General features: G+C 46.0%; 1 protein-coding gene across 1 annotated transcript in view; it reads right to left on the bottom strand.

The window, feature by feature from the left end:
- Positions 1-4,267: 4,267 nt before the first annotated feature.
- dgkg (diacylglycerol kinase, gamma) overlaps positions 4,268-18,154 on the bottom strand; it is a 389,823-nt gene continuing 375,936 nt past the window's right edge. The window contains exons 20-22 of the mRNA XM_078404272.1: positions 11,784-11,904; positions 9,914-9,974; positions 4,268-5,675 (exon numbers count right to left, since the gene is read on the bottom strand). Coding sequence (XP_078260398.1) covers positions 5,577-5,675; positions 9,914-9,974; positions 11,784-11,904 — 281 coding nt within the window. The 3' untranslated portion in view covers positions 4,268-5,576. The remainder of the gene's footprint in view (positions 5,676-9,913; positions 9,975-11,783; positions 11,905-18,154) is intronic.

Raw genomic sequence — 18,154 nt, 5'->3', positions numbered from 1 at the left:
TCTGGATTAAATGCGATCCTGCTGATCGATGGCAGTTGTTGCATGCTGCTGAGAGCGTTTAGAAATCAAACGACATTTATATCATTAGTTAGCACCAATTACATATTTATTCCCTGCCTGTTTGCTGGTGCTCAATGATCTGATGTTATGAGGTTGATTAAATAAATCTATTCGAGTCAACAAAGCAAAAAAAATGCCATCATTCAGAAGGCTCCATACAGAAAGAAGAAGTCTTTCCAGGTGAGGCAGAGGTTCACCTGTACCTCCGACAACCTCATGTACTGTATCCGCTGTTCCAGGTGTCAACTTGGTGGGGTGGGGTGGGGGGGGGGGGGGGGGGGGGGTGGTGGAGGTGGAGAGGGTGCTGCACGAATGCAGGAGAGGTTTGGGCCCAACGGGTCCACTTGGTCAAGTACCAAGTGAAAAGCAATAAGACACACAGCCACATAAAATAAAATGTAACATAAACATCCACCACAGCGGATTCCACATTCCTCACTGTGATGGAAGGTAATAAAGTTCAATCATCTTCCCCTTTGTTCACCCGCTTTGTTTTATTAATTTATTTTTCTCTCTCTCCCCCTCTCTTCTCCACGCCCCACCCTTGTGCAGCTATTTCCCCACCCCATCCCCCTTCCACCTATATTTTATCCTCTGGCTTCACAATTCACAATCGCTGTTATCCTCATCCCACACATTTTGTCTTATCATCTCTGGTCTTTGTGCAACCATTTGCCCATTAAAACCTCCCATCGCCTATACCTCGACCCGAAACGTCGCCCATCTCCTCCCTCCACAGATGCTGCCTGTCCCTCTGAATCACTACAGCTTTTAGTGTCCACCTATTACTCACCAGGCTTTGACCTGCCCCCACCCACCAGTCTGTCTGAAGAAGGGTCCCAAGCCAAAACGTCACCTATCCATGTTCTCCAGAGATGTTGCCTGACCCGCTGAGTTACTCCAGCACTCTGTGAAACGTCACCTATCCATGTTCTCCACAGATGCTGCCTGAGCCGCTGAGTTACTCCAGCACTCTGTGAAACGTCACCTATCCATGTTCTCCACAGATGCTGCCCGACCCGCTGAGTTACTCCAGCACTCTGTGAAACGTCACCTATCCATGTTCTCCACAGATGCTGCCTGACCCGCTGAGTTTCTCCAGCACTCTGGGCCAAATTTTTTGTAAACCAGCATTTGCAGTTGCTGTATCTCCTCTACACTCCTATGGTTTTCTCCTCTGAAAGCTTTCTCCCCATTTACAATCTCTCCTTCCTTGCCAAATCTTTGAATATGCTGCTCCCCATTCCTCAAAGGCCATGCCCAACATCATCACACATCCATATCTATATCGCTGCAATCTGCTTTCAATGAAACAGCCTTTATAGAGTCAGAAGAGTCATAGAGTCAGAGAGTGATACAGTGTGGAAACAGGTCCAAATCGCCCACACCGGCCAACAATGTCCCAGCTACCCTAGTCCCACTTGTCTGCACTTGGTCCATAACCCTCTAAACCTGTCCTATCCATGTACCTGTCTAACTGTTTCTTAAATGTTGGGATAGTCCCAGCCTCAACTACCTCCTCTGGCAGCTTGTTCCATACACCCACCACCCTCTGTGTGAAAAAGTTACCCCTCGGATTCCTATTAAATCTTTTCCCCTTCACCTTGAACCTATGTCCTCTGGTCCTCGAGACTCTGTGCATCTACCCGATCTATTCCTCTCATGATTTTGTGTACAAAATCAAAATGTTAATTCATGTGCTCATGATTTTACAGTGTCCTGTTCACCCCTAACCCGGAACTCTTCCAAAGCACTGACCTGCTGCACAGATCCCCATTGTCTTGCCAAGTGGGAAGAGGAATCTTTGGATTGGAGTCTTAAATATTTAATCGCTGCCAAAGTGCCCATGGCAATGGCTTCCATCCCTGTTTTGTTCAATGTTGAGTCTCTCAAAATCTGTCGTGCCTGTGCTTGAATAAATTCACCAACACAGATTTTTTTCATTTGTTGTAACCACTTTTGAGTGGTTTCAACAGGTAGAAGAGTTAATAAACATGCAGGAACATGGTTACATGCAGTAAATGCTGGAAACACTGCAGATCAGTTAGCATTTGTTGAAAGTGCAGCAGTTGACATTTCAGGCTGATGCCCCTGTATCCCAGCTGGTTATTAAGAGTTTTAGTTTTTTAGTTTAGAGATACAGTGCGGAACCAGGCCCTTCGGCCCACCGAGTCCACACCGTCCAGCGATCCCCGCACATATCCTACACGCACTAGGAACAATTTAGGGCGGCACGGTGGCACAGCGGTAGAGTTGCTGCCTTACAGCGAATGCAGCGCCGGAGACCCGGGTTCCATCCCCACTAAGGGTGCTGTCTGTACGGAGTTTGTACGTTCTCCCCGTGACCTGCTTGGGTTTAGATGCAAGAAAGAACATTAAAGTTCAACCATGTGAATAACTATCAAATACTGCATAGTAAGAAGTTCTTTAAGTTTAACAATTATTGTTTGGGAACCCTGTTTAAAAATTAGGCAACGGTCTTCCTTTGGAGAGTGATAAATATTAATCATTGCTACTCAAAAGAAAAAAAATCAAAGCTAGACTATTGTTGACATTCATAAGAACAGACATTCTTCCCCAAACTCAATGACTAACTTTCAAGTTAATGTACTATATTTCCTCTTCACGGTTGTGATCTCCTAAATGCTAAAAATATAGAATCCAGATGGCGTGACTGCTTCACGGAATGTATCTGCTCAGCCTACAAGGGTCACCCTGAAGCCTTCGGTCGCTGTGTTAGAATATGTCTCACTTCACAGTCTCCTCTCGTATGGGCAACGAGCCTCTAATTGTAGAGTGAGGAAGTGCAGATGCTGGTTTAAACCAAAGACAGACACAAAAATCTGGAGTAACTCAGCGGGACAGGCAGCATCTCTGGAGAGAAGGAATGGGTGACATTTCGGGTTGAGACTCTTCACTCAGTCTTTTCTCCAGATGCTGTCTGACCCGCTGAGTTACTCCAACTTTTTGTGTCTAACCTCAAATTGTGCTTGAAGGACAAGTCTTTGCAGGCTTTGCATCTCAACAGTTTCACAAAATGATTCTATGATTCCTGTTTTCATCTGCCCTCGCTCGACCTTGCTTTTGTTTGGCGTTCCATGTTCACCACCCTTTGCCTTTTACCATTGTCTTTTGTTTTCCACCCTCTCAGGCAGTCGCCATTTTGTTCTCTGTTTATACCTCTAACGTTGTTTGTTCATGATGGATGGCCATTGATCAGAAATGTTCTCGCTCCTGCATCTCCTGATAAATAATCGCTGTCCTGCTGAGTTACTTCATTATTCTCCGATAGAATCGCCAAAATAATCTTCTGGCCGAACAGCATGTTGTATCAGTCAACATTAATTTGGTAAATTGCAAAGTGTTTATCCTCTGCCCAGGAGATAATAATAACGAAGGTAGACACAAAGTGCTGGAGTAACTCAGCAGGACAGGCAGCATCTCTGGAGAGAAGGAATGGGTGACGTTTCAATAGACAATAGGTGCAGGAGGAGGCCATTCGGCCCTTCGAGCCAGCACCGCCATTCAACGTGATCATGGCTGATCATTCTCAATCAGTACCCCGTTCCTGCCTTCTCCCCATACCCCCTGACTCTGCTATCCTTAAGAGCTCTATCCAGCTCTCTCTTGAATGCATTCAGAGAATTGGCCTCCACTGCCTTCTGAGGTAGAGATTTCCACAGATTCACAACTCTGACTGAAAAAGTTTTTCCTCATCTCAGTTCTAAATGGCCTACCCCTTATTCTTAAACTGTGGTCCCTTGTTCTGGACTCCCCCAACATTGGGAACATGTTACCTGCCTCTAACGTGTCCAACCCCTTAATAATCTTATACGTTTCGATAAGATCTCCTCTCATCCTTCTAAATTCCAGTGTATACAAGCCTAGTCGCTCCAGTCTTTCAACATATGACAGTCCCGCCATTCCGGGAATTAACCTAGTAAACCTACGCTGCACGCCCTCAATAGCAAGAATATCCTTCCTCAAATTTGAAGACTAAAACTGCACACAGTACTCCAGGTGCGGTCTCACTAGGGCCCTGTACAACTGCAGAAGGACTTCTTTGCTCCTATACTCAACTCCTCTTGTTATGAAGGCCAACATTCCATTGGCTTTCTTCACTGCCTGCTGTACCTGCATGCTTTCGGGTCGAGACCCTTCTTCAGACTGAATACAATAATGACTTTCAGCACGAGACAGCTGCTTTTCTTTTTATTTGTTCTAAGACAATATCCATTTTGGGTTACATATAAACATGGTACATAACATATCTACACAATACCATGCAGGCAACCTAAGGCAATTCAACTGACAGGGGGGAGGGGGAGGCATTACATTGGTAGACTTTATTTTACATAGATTTCAAAGTCTTAACAATATACAGGAATGAAAAACCCTAAATCATCGAGACGGCTAGAAGTATTTTCTAACAGCTTTACAGTACATTCAAAATAGATATGAACCTTCTCACTATGCTAGTAGTGTGTTTAGTGGCATTTCTATTTCAATGTAGCAAACACAGGATAATATAAAAACAAGTGCTATGTATTTGGCTCCTTTTACGATGTAGGATCTATTTATTTTTTTAATAATTATTATTGCACCTTTTATGTTCAGACGCATTGTTAAGGCTGATGATTGTAAACTGACACACAGAACACACAAGCCTACCTTTGCCACCGATATACACATGATAACACCATGATAATCTACACATAGACATGACCACAGCAGATGCACGGGTATAACCTGGACACTAGTGGTGTTTGGAACCATGTACGTGATGCACAGACACAGGTCAGGTCTCCAAGCTCAGCTTCTCTGAGTGTCGGCACAGCTAGTTTACTCGACAGGTTTCTCAGTCATTGCCGATATTCGGAATATCGGTGTGGCCACTTCGTTATATTTTGCCGTAGATGTTGTACAGCCATGGCAATGATATAACAGCAGGAAAAAAGGTTCACCGTTATGTCGGTCATGTTGTGAAACGATGGTCTGTTTATGCAAAGTGCAAAGTATGGAACTGGCAAATTTCGAAACATCTGGTCGTACAGTATCTAAACCCAGAATGCACATTTCTTGTTGCTGAACCAGGGCTGCCTGCAGCTCCGAGATGACGATGTGAAAGGAGTGGAAATTTGTCAGGCAATATGCATTGGTCAGACTCCGACAGCTGAAGTTGAACGTTTTGTTGCAGCAGTGATGATGATTGTTCCTAAGACACTGGACAAAGATTTTAACATGGAAACTTAAAAACACCAAAAGTATTTACTGACTCCGCTCATTCTTGGAGAGTTTATGATTTCACTTCATACATCCATTTTAAATTGTACAAAGGTTTTTTTTTTTCAAATCTTTATCGTACAATGTAATCGTACAATGTTTAAGTTCAATGATTCAGCGATACAAATGTTGAATAAAATTTAAACATTCAAAGTAAAAAGAAACATATTGCTTTGTCCAGAGGGCTTTTGTGTAACATTATAATCTTCAGCTGTAAACACTTCCTTGCATGGTTAATCTCTGCTGTGATTTCTCCTTTTCCAGAAAAATAAGTTGGCCTTCGAAGAGGGTCCCAGGAGCATGGGGACCTGGTTTCTGTGAGTAATTTTAATCTGGAAAATAAAATATCACAGACAAGTGTCAAACTGGATAATTGTTAATCAGTGCTATATTTGACTATTGATATCCTGACTTTTCGCAAATTTTGCACTCCGAGACTAGGAACCAACGCAGTTGTCAAGAGTTGCATCAGGTAACCCCAAATTTGTGCTTCTCACTCATATGAAATGAGTCGAAATGATAAAATGTTCACAATATCCTCAGATCCCACTCAGTCCTCCTGCTGCACACACAAGATCAAAAATAAGCAGAGCCAAGAGTGGCTCACTCTGGTTACCCTTCCACTTAACATGGTTATGGTTGAGTTACATCATCAACTCCTCTTCATAGAAACATAGACAATAGGTGCAGGAGGAGGCCATTCAGCCCTTCGAGCCAGCACCGCCATTCATTGTGACCATGGCTGATCATCCACACTGCTTTCTCCCCATACCCCCTGACTCCGTTAGCCCTCAGAGCTACATCTAACTCTCTCTTCCCCGCTCAATCCCTGTATCTATGGTTTATTTTTAAATTTCAAACATTCCCAACCTGGTATTCATTCCATAACTGAGAATCCACAGATCTGTGGAGAATTGAAAATTCCACAGAATCCTCCAACTAACAAATTCTTGGTCCTAAATATTGAATCCCACATGTGAAGTACCCCAACACCATCCCCTGCCATCACATTACTCTCAACGGAGATGAGGAAGAACCTTTTCACCCGCACAGTTGCGAATCTGAGGAATTCTCTGCCTCAGAAGGCGGTGGAGGCCAATTCTCTGAATGCTTTCAAGAGAGAGTTAGATAGAGCTCTTAAGGATAGCGGAGTCAGGGGGTATGGGGCGAAGGCAGGAACGGGGTACTGATTGAGAATGATCAGCCATGATCACATTGAATGGTGCTGCTGGCTCGAAGGGCCAAATGGCCTCCTCCTGCTAATCTATTGTAAATTATTAAATCCATAAGCAAAAGCAGCATTTATACAGAGCAGATGTTACCACTTCCATTGCAACAAAAGGAAACTTTCCATCGGGTTCCCCCATTTATGCTGATAATTCCTCAATTAAAATACAAATATATTAAAAAAATATTTTGCATTTTCCATTGTGGTTAATAAAAGGAGGAACAGTTCAAAGCTTCTGGGGTAAAGTTAGCAAGCTTCCTTTTCGATCCAACTATATACAGTGAGAATTCTTGGTGCAGGATAAGTGAGTTTGAATTTGGCCCAATGCACACTTAAAGCATTTAACTAGGCACTGCTGACCTAGGTCATAAGTGATAGGAGCAGAATTAGGCCATTTGGTCCATCAATACTCCGCCATTCAATCATGGCTGATCTATCTCTCCCTCCTAACCCCATTCTCCTGCCTTCTCCCCATAACCCCTGACACCCGTACTAATCAAGAATCTATCTATCTCTGCCTTAAATATATCCACTGACTTGGCCTCCACAGCCTTCTGTGACAAAGAATTCCACAGATTCACCACCCTCTGACTAAAGAAATTCCTCATCTTCTTCCGAAAGGAACATCCTTTAAATCTAAGACTATGCCCTCTGGTCCTAGACTCTCCCACTAGTGGAAACATTCTCTCCACATCCACTCTATCCAAGCCTTTCACTATTCTGTACGTTTCAATGAGGTCTCCCCTCATCCTTCTAAACTACTGCGAGTTCCAGCAGCAAGGCCTAGTGTTGTCAAACGCTCATCATGTTAACCCACTCATTCCTGGGATCATTCTTGTAAACCTCCTCTGGTCCCTCTCCAGAGTCAGCACATCCATCCTCAGATATGGTGCCCAAAATTGCTCACAATGTTCCAAATGCGGCCTGACCAGTGCCTTGTAGAGCCTCAGCATTACATCCCTGTTTATGTATACAAGCCCTCTTGAAATAAACGGTGGCATTGCGTTTGCCTTAGACAATAGACAATAGGTGCAGGAGGAGGCCATTCGGCCCTTCGAGCCAGCACCGCCATTCAATGTGATCATGGCTGATCATTCTCAAACAGTATCCCGTTCCTGCCATCTCCCCATACCCCCTGACTCCGCTATCCTTAAGAGCTCTATCTAGCTCTCTCTTGAATGCATTCAGAGAATTGGCCTCCACTGCCTTCCTCACTACCGATTCGGTGGCTTGCCACCTACTTAAGGATAGTGGATGATCAGCCATGATCACATCGAATGGCGGTGCTGGCTCGAAGGGCCGAATGGCCTCCTCCTGCACCTATTGTCTATTGTCTACTTTTCATAGTTTTAGTTGCTGTTGCCTGAGAGTGTGCATTGGCAGAGCCCAACACCATTACGTGGTGTTGCTTGGGTTAATGTGTTCATGGTGATTCCTGACCTTGGCCGCGCCACCAAGGTGAAGCATCGGACAGATGGCAACCTGCTTCCTGACTCTCCAGGACTGCTGGAGCACATGTCCGAGTGGTCAGATCTCGGCCAGAACTGGCAGAAGGCTGGAAACAGGTTGCTGGGAGTTGAGAGAAATCCAAGAGGAAGGATTAAATACAGAATCCTGCTTTTAATTTTTGCACCCATTCGAGTTAAATGTTCTGAGAAAATTATTTTGGTAGATACAAAGAAAAGAATGAACTTGGATGAAAAGGAGCTTCTCGTCACCTGAATTCTGTTCTGTCAGTAATATTTTCAAATATTCGACAGCAGTAACTCATTTTTACAGTGAGGGTGGGAAATGGAGTTGAAACCTGAGGGTGTGTGTAAAGCATATGGAACTACTCACTCAGAGTTCCCTGCTGAAGTTGGATGATATTGTCCATTAACTGAAGAAAGCTTCGTTGGTTAAGTGAGGAGTGAGAGTAACATGGTTGCACTATGGAGATATTTAGATTTTGTTTAGAGATACAGCGCGGAAACAGGCCCTTCGGCCCACCGGGTCCGCGCCGACCAGTGATCCCCGCACATTAACACTATCCTACACCCACTAGGGACAATTTTTACATTTGCCCAGCCAATTAACCTACATACCTGCACATCTTTGGAGTGTGGGAGGAAACCGAAGATCTCGGGGAAAACCCACGCAGGTCACGGGGAGAACGTACAAACTCCGTACAGGCAGCACCCGTAGTCGGGATGGAACCTGAGTCTCCGGCGCTGCATTCGCTGTAAGGCAGCAACTCTACCGCTGCACCACCGTGCCACCCTTATTGCGCTCTCCGTCATGTGGTCTTAACCTAGCTCATTTGTGGACCACTACATCTATTTACAGGGACACAGGGCAAGTGGGTATAATCACAATCATAATCATACTTTATTAGCCAAGTATGTTTAGCAACAATACGAGGAATTTCATTTGCCGTACAGTCACACCAATAAAAAGCAACAGGACGCACAAAATACATTTTAACATGAACATCCCCCACAGTGACTCCTCCACATTCCTCACTCTCCCTTCTTTGTCCTCCAGCGGTCGGGGGCCTCGAACCTTCCGTTGTGCTGTTATGTTTGTGTGCCATTGTATGTTCGTTTTCTTAGTACCTGAACTGATGTACAGCACTTTGGTCAACGTGGGTCGTTTGGTATACAAATAAAATGGACTTGACTTGACTTGACTTACAAGGAATGTGCCTTGGTGCTCCGCTCACAAGTAACAACACCAACATACAGTGAACAATTAAGAATAAAGCATAAAACATTACAACATTAAGAATCCAACATTACAGTTTAAACATGTGAGTGAAATAAACCAGAGCAAAAAGAGGCTACAGACTTTTTGTTATTGAGTAGGTAGAGTTAATCAGAACAACAGAAGCAAGTCTTGCGTTTCTCCGAATAATCTCCAGAAACTGCACCAACTCTGGCATAACCTCAAAGACAGACACAGAATGCTGGAGTAAATCAGTGGGATGGGCAGCATCTCCCGATAGCCTTCTCTCCAGAGATGCTGCTACCTGTCCAGCTGAGTTACTCCAGCATTTTGTGTCTCCCTTCGGTGTAAACCAGCATCTGCAGTTCCTTCCGACACACTTGGTAGAAACCTCTCCTGTTTGGAAGGTGCTATGGACTGCAGCACGCCTTCCAAATTACCCTGAAAAGTCAACCTTCATCACGTCTAATCCTGCAGTTCTGGATTAGAGTCGACAGTCTTCAATTCGAGGAATATTGAAAAATCTTCCTAATGTAGTTTTTTTCCTTGGGTTTAGTCTTATTGTTTATTTGCAGGTATTATTAAGTAAGTGCATCATATTTTAGCACAGCTGCAGTAATATGTAGAGTTCACACTTACCGAGCAAGGAGGCTGCATCCAGGGCTCCCCATCAATCTGCATCGGCAGCAGTTTAGTTGTTCTGCAAATAATTACACACCATTAGTTCTGTGCTCAGAGTTAATGTTTTTGAGATGTCCTACACGTCTATACACACACCTATCCTTCACATCTATGCACCGAATGGGCGGCACGGTGGCGCAGCGGTAGAGTTGCTGCCTTACTGTGCTTGCAGCGCCGGAGACCCGGGTTCCATCCCGACTACGGGTGCTGTCTGTACGGAGTTTGTACGTTCTCCCCGTGACCTGCGTGGGCTTATTCTGAGAACCGGTTTGCTCCCACACTCCAAAGACGTGCAGGTTTGTAGGTTAATTGGCTTGGTATGTGTAAATTGTCCCTAGTGGGTGTAGGGTCGTGTTAATGTGCGGGGATCGCTGGTCGGTGCGGACTCGATGGACCAAAGGGCCTGTTTCCACACTATATCTGTAAACAAAACTGAACTAAAAAAAGTGTGTTTTTTAAGGATGATTCAACCACAATACTGGTATGAGAAAACTGGAAAGTTTTTTTTAGTTCTATAGGTATTATTGGCAGTGGCAACTTTTATCGCCCATCCTTAATTGGGATCCACTTCGTCCACTTAATTAGAGACTGTAGTCCACTTAATTAAGGTACATCCTGGATTTTGATGCAGTAATACTAAAAGATCTGTGATTAGACGATGAAACTGATAACGCAGCACCTGATTGTTCAGACATCCCAATGGCATGGCGTCTGCCTCAGCCATGAGGTCAGAGTTGGAGCTGTGAGGCCAGAGGTCAGGGAGGGGTATGGTGAGGAACACAGGGAGGTTTCTGGCCAGGGCCAGGAGCTAGATTGCTCGTGCATTTCCTGCATTTCAGGCGGACTGAGCGGAGGAGTTCAGTGAAACGATCGCCGAGTCTGCGCTTGGTCTCACCGATATACAGGAGCCCACACCTGGATACAGTAGATGAGGTTGGAGGAGGTGCAGGTGAACCTCTGCCTCACCTGGAAAGACTGTCGGGGTCCCTGGATAGAGTCTAGGGAGGAGGTACAGGGACAGGTGTTGCATCTCCTGCGGTTGCAGGGGAAAGTGCCCGGGGATGGGGTGGTTTGGGTGGGAAGGGATGAGTTAACCAGGGAGCCGCGGGGGGGAACGGCCTCTGCGGAAGGAGGAAAGGGGTGGAGATGGGAAAATGTGGCCAGTGGTGGGGTCCCGTTGGAGGTGGCGAAAATGTCGGAGGATTATGTGTTGTGTGCGACGGTTGATGGGGTGGAAGGTGAGGACAAGGAGGACTCTGTCCCTGTTGTGACTGGGGGGAAGGGGAGCAAGAGCGGAACTGTGGGATATCGAGGAGACCCACGTGGGGGCCTCATCTATGATGGAAGAGGGGAACCCCCGTTCCCTGACCTCCCCCCGTTCTTCATCCCATTTCTCCAGGTGCTTTGTTTAAACGTTCGCGCTGAGTTGTGTTACAGTTTAGTTTAGTTTAGTTTAGAAATACAGCGCGGAAACAGGCCCTTTCAGCCCACCGAGTTGCTGCCTTACAGCGAATGCAGCGCCGACCAGCGATCCCCGCACATTAACACTATCCTACACCCACGAGGGACAATCTTTACATTTACCAAGAAAATTAACCTACAAACCTATACGTTTTGGAGTGTGGGAGGAAACCGAAGGTCTTGGAGAAAACCCACGCAGGTCACGGGGAGAACGTACAAACTCTGTACAGACAGCACCCGTAGTCGGGATGGAACCCGGGTCTCCGGCGCTGCATTCGCTGTAAGGCAGCAACTCTACCGCTGTGCCACCGTGCCGCCCTGTGTATCAGCTCAAGTGATGGGTTTAATGTAAAGTAACGAGCAGTACCTGATGGTGACGCACGTACACTGAGCCAGTCGCTTTCCTGCACTCTTCAGTCCGGTGTAAATCTGTCCCATCTCCATGGCACCTTCAAGGCCCACGACCTCAAGCATCTGATCGCTGAGGTCTGAATCAAACATAAAGGAAAACCCAGTTGTATTTGAGGGCAATGACTGTGGCAGCCACCCTGAAACCCCACACATCGACAGTGTACGCACAAGCTGTGATCAAGCTATCACAACTTGCTTTTAGTGGTTGAAAAAAGCTTTCAGTTTAGAAATACAGCGCGGAAACAGGCCCTTCAGCCCACCGAGTCCGCACCAAAGATACTAGAGGAGCAAGGTTGAAATCGCCTATACTGAAGTGTAGTACGCAAAGGAGAGGAACAGCCGCCATTTTAGTAGGCCAAACCCGCCGTTCGTTCTGCTTCTCGCAGTGCAATCAGTGTTTTGGGGGAACAGTATGTGTGATGATACCATTAAAATGCAGAATATATCTCATCTATCAACTCACAGATTTTTGTTATTTTTCTTTTAAAATGTTTCTGCAAGTTTCTGCCTACTAAAATGGCACCGTGACCTACTATGGTTTTTAGGGTCGAGTGGTCTATCTTGCTCTGCTCTAGTATCTTTGATCCGCACCGGCCAGCGATCCCCACACATTAACACTGTCCTATATGCCCTCTTCCCATATATTTGTTGTGGAGAAAGGAAAAGCAGTGGGATCATTACTGGTGTAAATCTCGCTCTTATGCCTGCGGTCATCAGCTCAAAAGTAAAAATAGACAGGGAGAAACTGTCTCCACTGACAGGAGGCTTGGTGACCAGAGGCCATGGATTTGTAATTGGCAAAAATAACAGGAGTTGAGGGAGGAAGGGGGGTTGAACACACGAAGATGAGTGTATACACTGGAATTTAGAAGGATGAGGGGGGATCTTATTGAAACATATAAGATAAGTAGGGGATTGGACACATTAGAGGCAGGAAACATGTTCCCAATGTTGGGGGAGTCCAGAACAAGGGGCCATAGTTTAAGAATAAGGGGTAGGCCATTTAGAACGGAGATGAGGAAGAACTTTTTCAGTCAGAGAGTGGTGAAGGTGTGGAATTCTCTGCCTCAGAAGGCAGTGGAGGCCAGTTCGTTGGATGCTTTCAAGAGAGAGCTGGATAGAGCTCTTAAGGATAGCGGAGTGAGGGGGTATGGGGAGAGGGCAGGAACGGGGTACTGATTGAGAGTGATCAGCCATGATCGCATTGAATGGCGGTGCTGGCTCGAAGGGCTGAATGGCCTCCTCCTGCACCTATTGTCTATTGTCTATTGTCTATGAGCAGCATCTTGTTTTGCATCCTGTGTTACGATGATCTAGAATGTACTGCCCTTATGGATGAATGAAGCACATTCAACATCCCGGATCCAGAGCAAGCAAGATCATGAGGGACCCCTGCCACCCCAGTAACGGACTGTTCCAGATGCTACGGTCAGGCAAACGCCTCCGCTGTCACGCTGTGAAAACGGAGAGGATGAGACGGAGCTTCTTCCCACAGGCCATCAGGACTGTCAACTTTGATAACCCCAGAGACTAAATTTTTGTCGACACTTTTTGTGCTATGTTTAGTAACTTATTAACTTTATTTATATGCTGTAACTGTAATTCTTTTTGTGCACAACCCGCAGGCATTGCCACTTTCATTTCACTGCACATCGAGTATGTGTATGTGACAAATAAATTTGACTTGACTTGACTTGACTTGAAAGGAAACTTGCAGTGACATAGAAACATAGAAACATAGACAATAGGTGCAGGAGGAGGCCATTCGGCCCTTCGAGCCTGCACCGCCATTCAATGTGATCATGGCTGATCATCCAACTCAGTATCCCGTACCTGCCTTCTCTCCATACCCCCTGATCTCTTTAGACACAAGGGCCACATCTAACTCCCTCTTAAATATAGCCAATGAACTGGCCCCAACTACCTTCTGTGGCAGAGAATTCCACAGATTCACCACTCTCTGTGTGAAAATAAACGTTCTCATCTCGGTCCTAAAAGACTTCCCCCTTATCCTTAAGCTGTGACCCCTGGTTCTGGACTTCCCCAACATCGGGAACAATCTCCTCGCATCTAGCCTCTCCAACCCCTTAAGAATTTTATATGTTTCTATAAGATCCCCCCTCAGTCTTCTAAATTCCAGCGAGTATAGTCAAGTCAAGTCAAGTTAATTTTATTTGTATAGCACATTTAAAAACAACCCACGTTGACCAAAGTGCTGTACATCTGATTAGGTACTAAGGAAAAAAATGAAACATACAGTAGCACACAAACAGTTCACAGCGCCTCCTCAATGAGCCTCAAACGCTAGGGAGTAGAAATAGGTTTTGAGCCTGGACTTAAAGGAGTCGATGGAGGGGGCAGTTCTGATGGGGAGAGGGATGCTGTTCCACAGTCTAGGAGCTGCAACCGCAAAAGCGCGGTCACCCCTGAGCTTAAGCCTAGACCGCGGGATAGTGAGTAGCCCCACGTCGGCCGACCTGAGGGACCTGGAGTTAGAGAGGGGGGTTAGAAGATTTTTGATGTAGGGGGGGGGGAATGTCCATTTAGGGCTTTATACGTGAATAGGAGGAGCTTGAAGTTGATTCTGTACCGTACAGGGAGCCAGTGGAGAGAGGCCAGAATCGGGGTGATGTGGTCCCTTTTACGGGTACCCGTCAGGAGTCTCGCTGCGGCGTTTTGGACCAGTTGCAGGCGGGACAGGGAAGATTGGCTGATCCCAGTGTATAGGGAGTTGCAGTAGTCTAGGCGGGAGGAAATGAAAGCGTGAATGATTTTTTCTGTGTCGTCGAATTGGAGGAAAGGTTTGATTTTAGCTATGGTTCGAAGTTGGAAGAAGCTGGCTTTTACCACAGCGTTGACTTGCTAATCAAATTTTAATGCAGTCAAATATCATGCCGAGGTTTTTGACATGCGGTTTGACTAGGCAGGATAGGCTTCCAAGACTGCCTGTTATCGATTTGATGGAGTCGGGGGGGGCCGAATAGGATGACCTCAGACTTGCTCTCATTTAATTGGAGGAAGTTCTGTGCCATCCAACATTTTATGTCCTCAAGGCAGTGTAAGAGGCTGTTTAAATTTGACTGGTTGTTGGGTTTCAGGGGGAGGTAAAGCTGAGTGTCATCGGCATAGCAGTGGAAAGAAATGCCGTGCCTTTGAGTATAAGCCTAGTCTATCCAGTCTTTCTTCATATGAAAGTCCTGCCATCCCAGGGATCAATCTGGTGAACCTTCTCTGTACTCTCTCTATGGCAAGAATGTCTTTCCTCAGATTAGGAGGAATGAGGTGGGAGTGAGAGAGCGCAGCGGTAGAGTTGCTGCCTTACAGCGCCGGAGACCCGGGTTCCATCCCGACTACGGGTGCTGTCTGTACGGAGTTTATACATTCTCCCCGTGACCTGCGTGGGTTTTCTCCGAGATCTTCGGTTTCCTCCCACACTCCAAAGACCTACAGGTTTGTAGGTTAATTGGATTGGTGTGATTGTAAATTTGTCCCTGGTGTGTGTAGGATAGTGTTAATGTGCGGGGATCGCTGGTCGGTTCGGACTCAATGGGTGGAAGGGCCTTTTTCCGCGCTGTATCTCTAAACTAAACTAATAAACTAAGCAGGACTCATTTCATTGCTCTGTTAAAGATCTGGTACAAACAAGATGCACAGAACAGCCGCCTATGTTAAATGATTTTATGAAGAGAGTCGAGAACTCAACGCCATATGTGAGTGAAGAGGGTAACCTTTCAGTTCGACAAGCCAGTTCTGATGGAAGGTCATCAACTACCATTTCCTGCTTTTATTTCAGATTTATGCACCTGTGGTCTCTGAGCAGAAGGTGCAAAGAGGAAATTGGCACCTTCCGGTCCAAAGAACCAGAGTGGGCTAACATATGATGAGCGTTTGTCAGCACTGGGCCTGTACTGACTGGAGTTTAGAAGAATGAAGGGGGACCTCATTGAAACTTACAGAATAGTGAAAGGCCTGGATAGAGTGGATGTGGAGAGGATGTTTCCACTAGTGGGAGAGTCTAGGACTAGAGGTCATAGCCTCAGAATTAAAGGACGTTCCTTTAGGAAGGAGATGAGGAGGAATTTCTTTCCTCGGAGGGTGGTGAATCTGTGGAATTCTTTGCCACAGAAGGCTGTGGGGGCCATGTCAATGGATATTTTGAAGGCAGAGATAGATAGATTCTTGATTAGGACAGGAGTCAGGGGTTATGGGGAGAAGGCAGGGGAATGGGGTGAGGAGGGAGAGATAGATCAACCATGAGTGAATGGTGGAGCAGACTTGATGGGCCGAATGGCCTCATTCTGCTCCTATCACTTATGACCTTATGACCTATGTGCTCATTTGGATAAATCGTAATTGTTGAGTGTAGCTGTCTCCACTCATCGCTCAGAGAGTGTGTTCCAAATTCCAACCACACGCTGGGGAAAGGTTCTCATGCAGATCCCTTGAAACTATGTAGGAAAGAAAGACTGCAGATGTTGGTTTAAATTGAAGGTCGACACAAAATGCTGGGTCAGGCAGCATCTCGGGAGAGAAGGGATGGGTGACGTTTCTGATCAAGACCCTTCTTCAGATTGATGTTAGGGGAGGGGGCGGGACAAAGATAGGATATAGTCGGAGGCAGGAAGACTAGTGGGAGAACTGGGAAGGGGGAGGGGATGGAGAAGGAAATCATGGGCTATCTGAAATTAGAGAAGTCAATGTTCATACCGCTGGGGTGTAAACTACCCAAGCAATTCTTCATCATTCTGGTAAACCTCCTCTGCAGCCTTTCCAAAGCATTCCCACCCTTCCGAACAATGAGGCGAGCAGAACAGCAAATAATACTCCAAATGCAGCCTAACCAAAGTCCTACAAAACTGCATCAGGACTTCCTGACTCTTATATGTGCAGGAAGGAACTGCAGATGCTGGTTTAAACTGAAGATAGACACAAAATGCCGGAGTAACTCAGCGGGACAGGCAGCATCTCTGGAGAGAAGGAATGGGTGACCCTTTCTTCAGGCCTGAAGAAGTCTGGTCTTCAGGTCTGAATAAGGGTCTTGACCCAAAACGTCTCTGATACTCAATGCCCTGACATATGACAGCAAAAATACCATTAGCCTTCTTTACCACTCTATCTTTAACATCAAGGAGCTCGCAGTCCCGGGTTGAGACCGGTCGGGAGCTCCAAGCCGCACGACCTTCGACAGGCCCCGACCCGGGGTAGATCGCCCGGCGGGGGGGAGCTGAGATCCCCCCCACCCCCAATACAGGAGCTTGATCGCCCTGACGAGGAAGCCCCACCGCCGGCTACGAGAGTCAAGATCATCCCGTCAACGGAAGGTTAGAGGCCCCCGACCGCTGGAGGACAAAGAAGGGAGAGATTGAACTTTTTTTCGCCTTCCATCACAGTGAGGAATGTGGAGGAGTCACTGTGGTGGATGTTCATGTTAAAATGTATTTTGTGTGTCCTGTTGTTTTTATTGGTGTGACTGTATGGAAAATGAAATTCCTCGTATGTTGCAAAACATACTTGGCTAATAAAGTATGATTGTGATTGTGATTGTGATTTGTGTCACAACTTTCAGGGTGTTTTGGACTTGGAACCCAAGATCCCTCTGTACATGCAGTGCCACAAGATAGTCTGTTTCACTCAGCTGTTTACTGTGTAGAGTTAGCAAAGCACCAATGCAGCATTCCCTTAATTGCCACCAACATGCAGGACCAAGTTCAATGCATTGCCACCAACATGCAGGACCAAGTTCAATGCATTGCCACCAACATGCAGGACCAAGTTCAATGCTTTGCCAGCAATCAATTGTTACTCTCAAATGCAGGCAGATGAGGCTTTTCAATTACCAACACTCTCCTGCAAAATTGTATTTGTTGAGTGCTGCAGTTATTTTGTCGTTAGAGTGAAATGCTGCAATATTGGAGAGATACTTGGGAATCTTAACAAGTCAGCCTTTCAGGTTAGCCAAGCGCATTAGTCAGAAAGCAAATATTTATTTTTCTTGCTTTTAAGGGAAACAAATGTTCTAATATTTGAAGCAACGTTCCGATGATGAAAGGAAGCATTTGCTCAATTTGGACTGTTTCTTCTACCACTTTTATCCCATTATCTATTTTGTGGAGCCCGCATGGCGTTTGTACGTTCTCCCCGTGACCTACGTGGGTTTTCTCCGAGATCTTCGGTTTCCTCCCACACTCCAAAGACGTGGTTTGTACGTTAATTGGCTTGGTAAATGTAAAATTGTCTCTAGTGTGTGTAGGATAGTGTTAGTGTGCGGGGATCGCTGGTCAGTGCGGACTCGGTGGGCCAAAGGGCCTGTTTCCAAGATGTATCTCT

Source organism: Rhinoraja longicauda, chromosome 8 (genome assembly GCF_053455715.1).
Source record: "Rhinoraja longicauda isolate Sanriku21f chromosome 8, sRhiLon1.1, whole genome shotgun sequence".
NCBI lineage: Eukaryota > Metazoa > Chordata > Chondrichthyes > Rajiformes > Arhynchobatidae > Rhinoraja > Rhinoraja longicauda.
The sequence above is the reverse complement of the archived record's forward strand: the minus strand, read 5'-3'. Positions and strand labels throughout refer to the sequence as shown.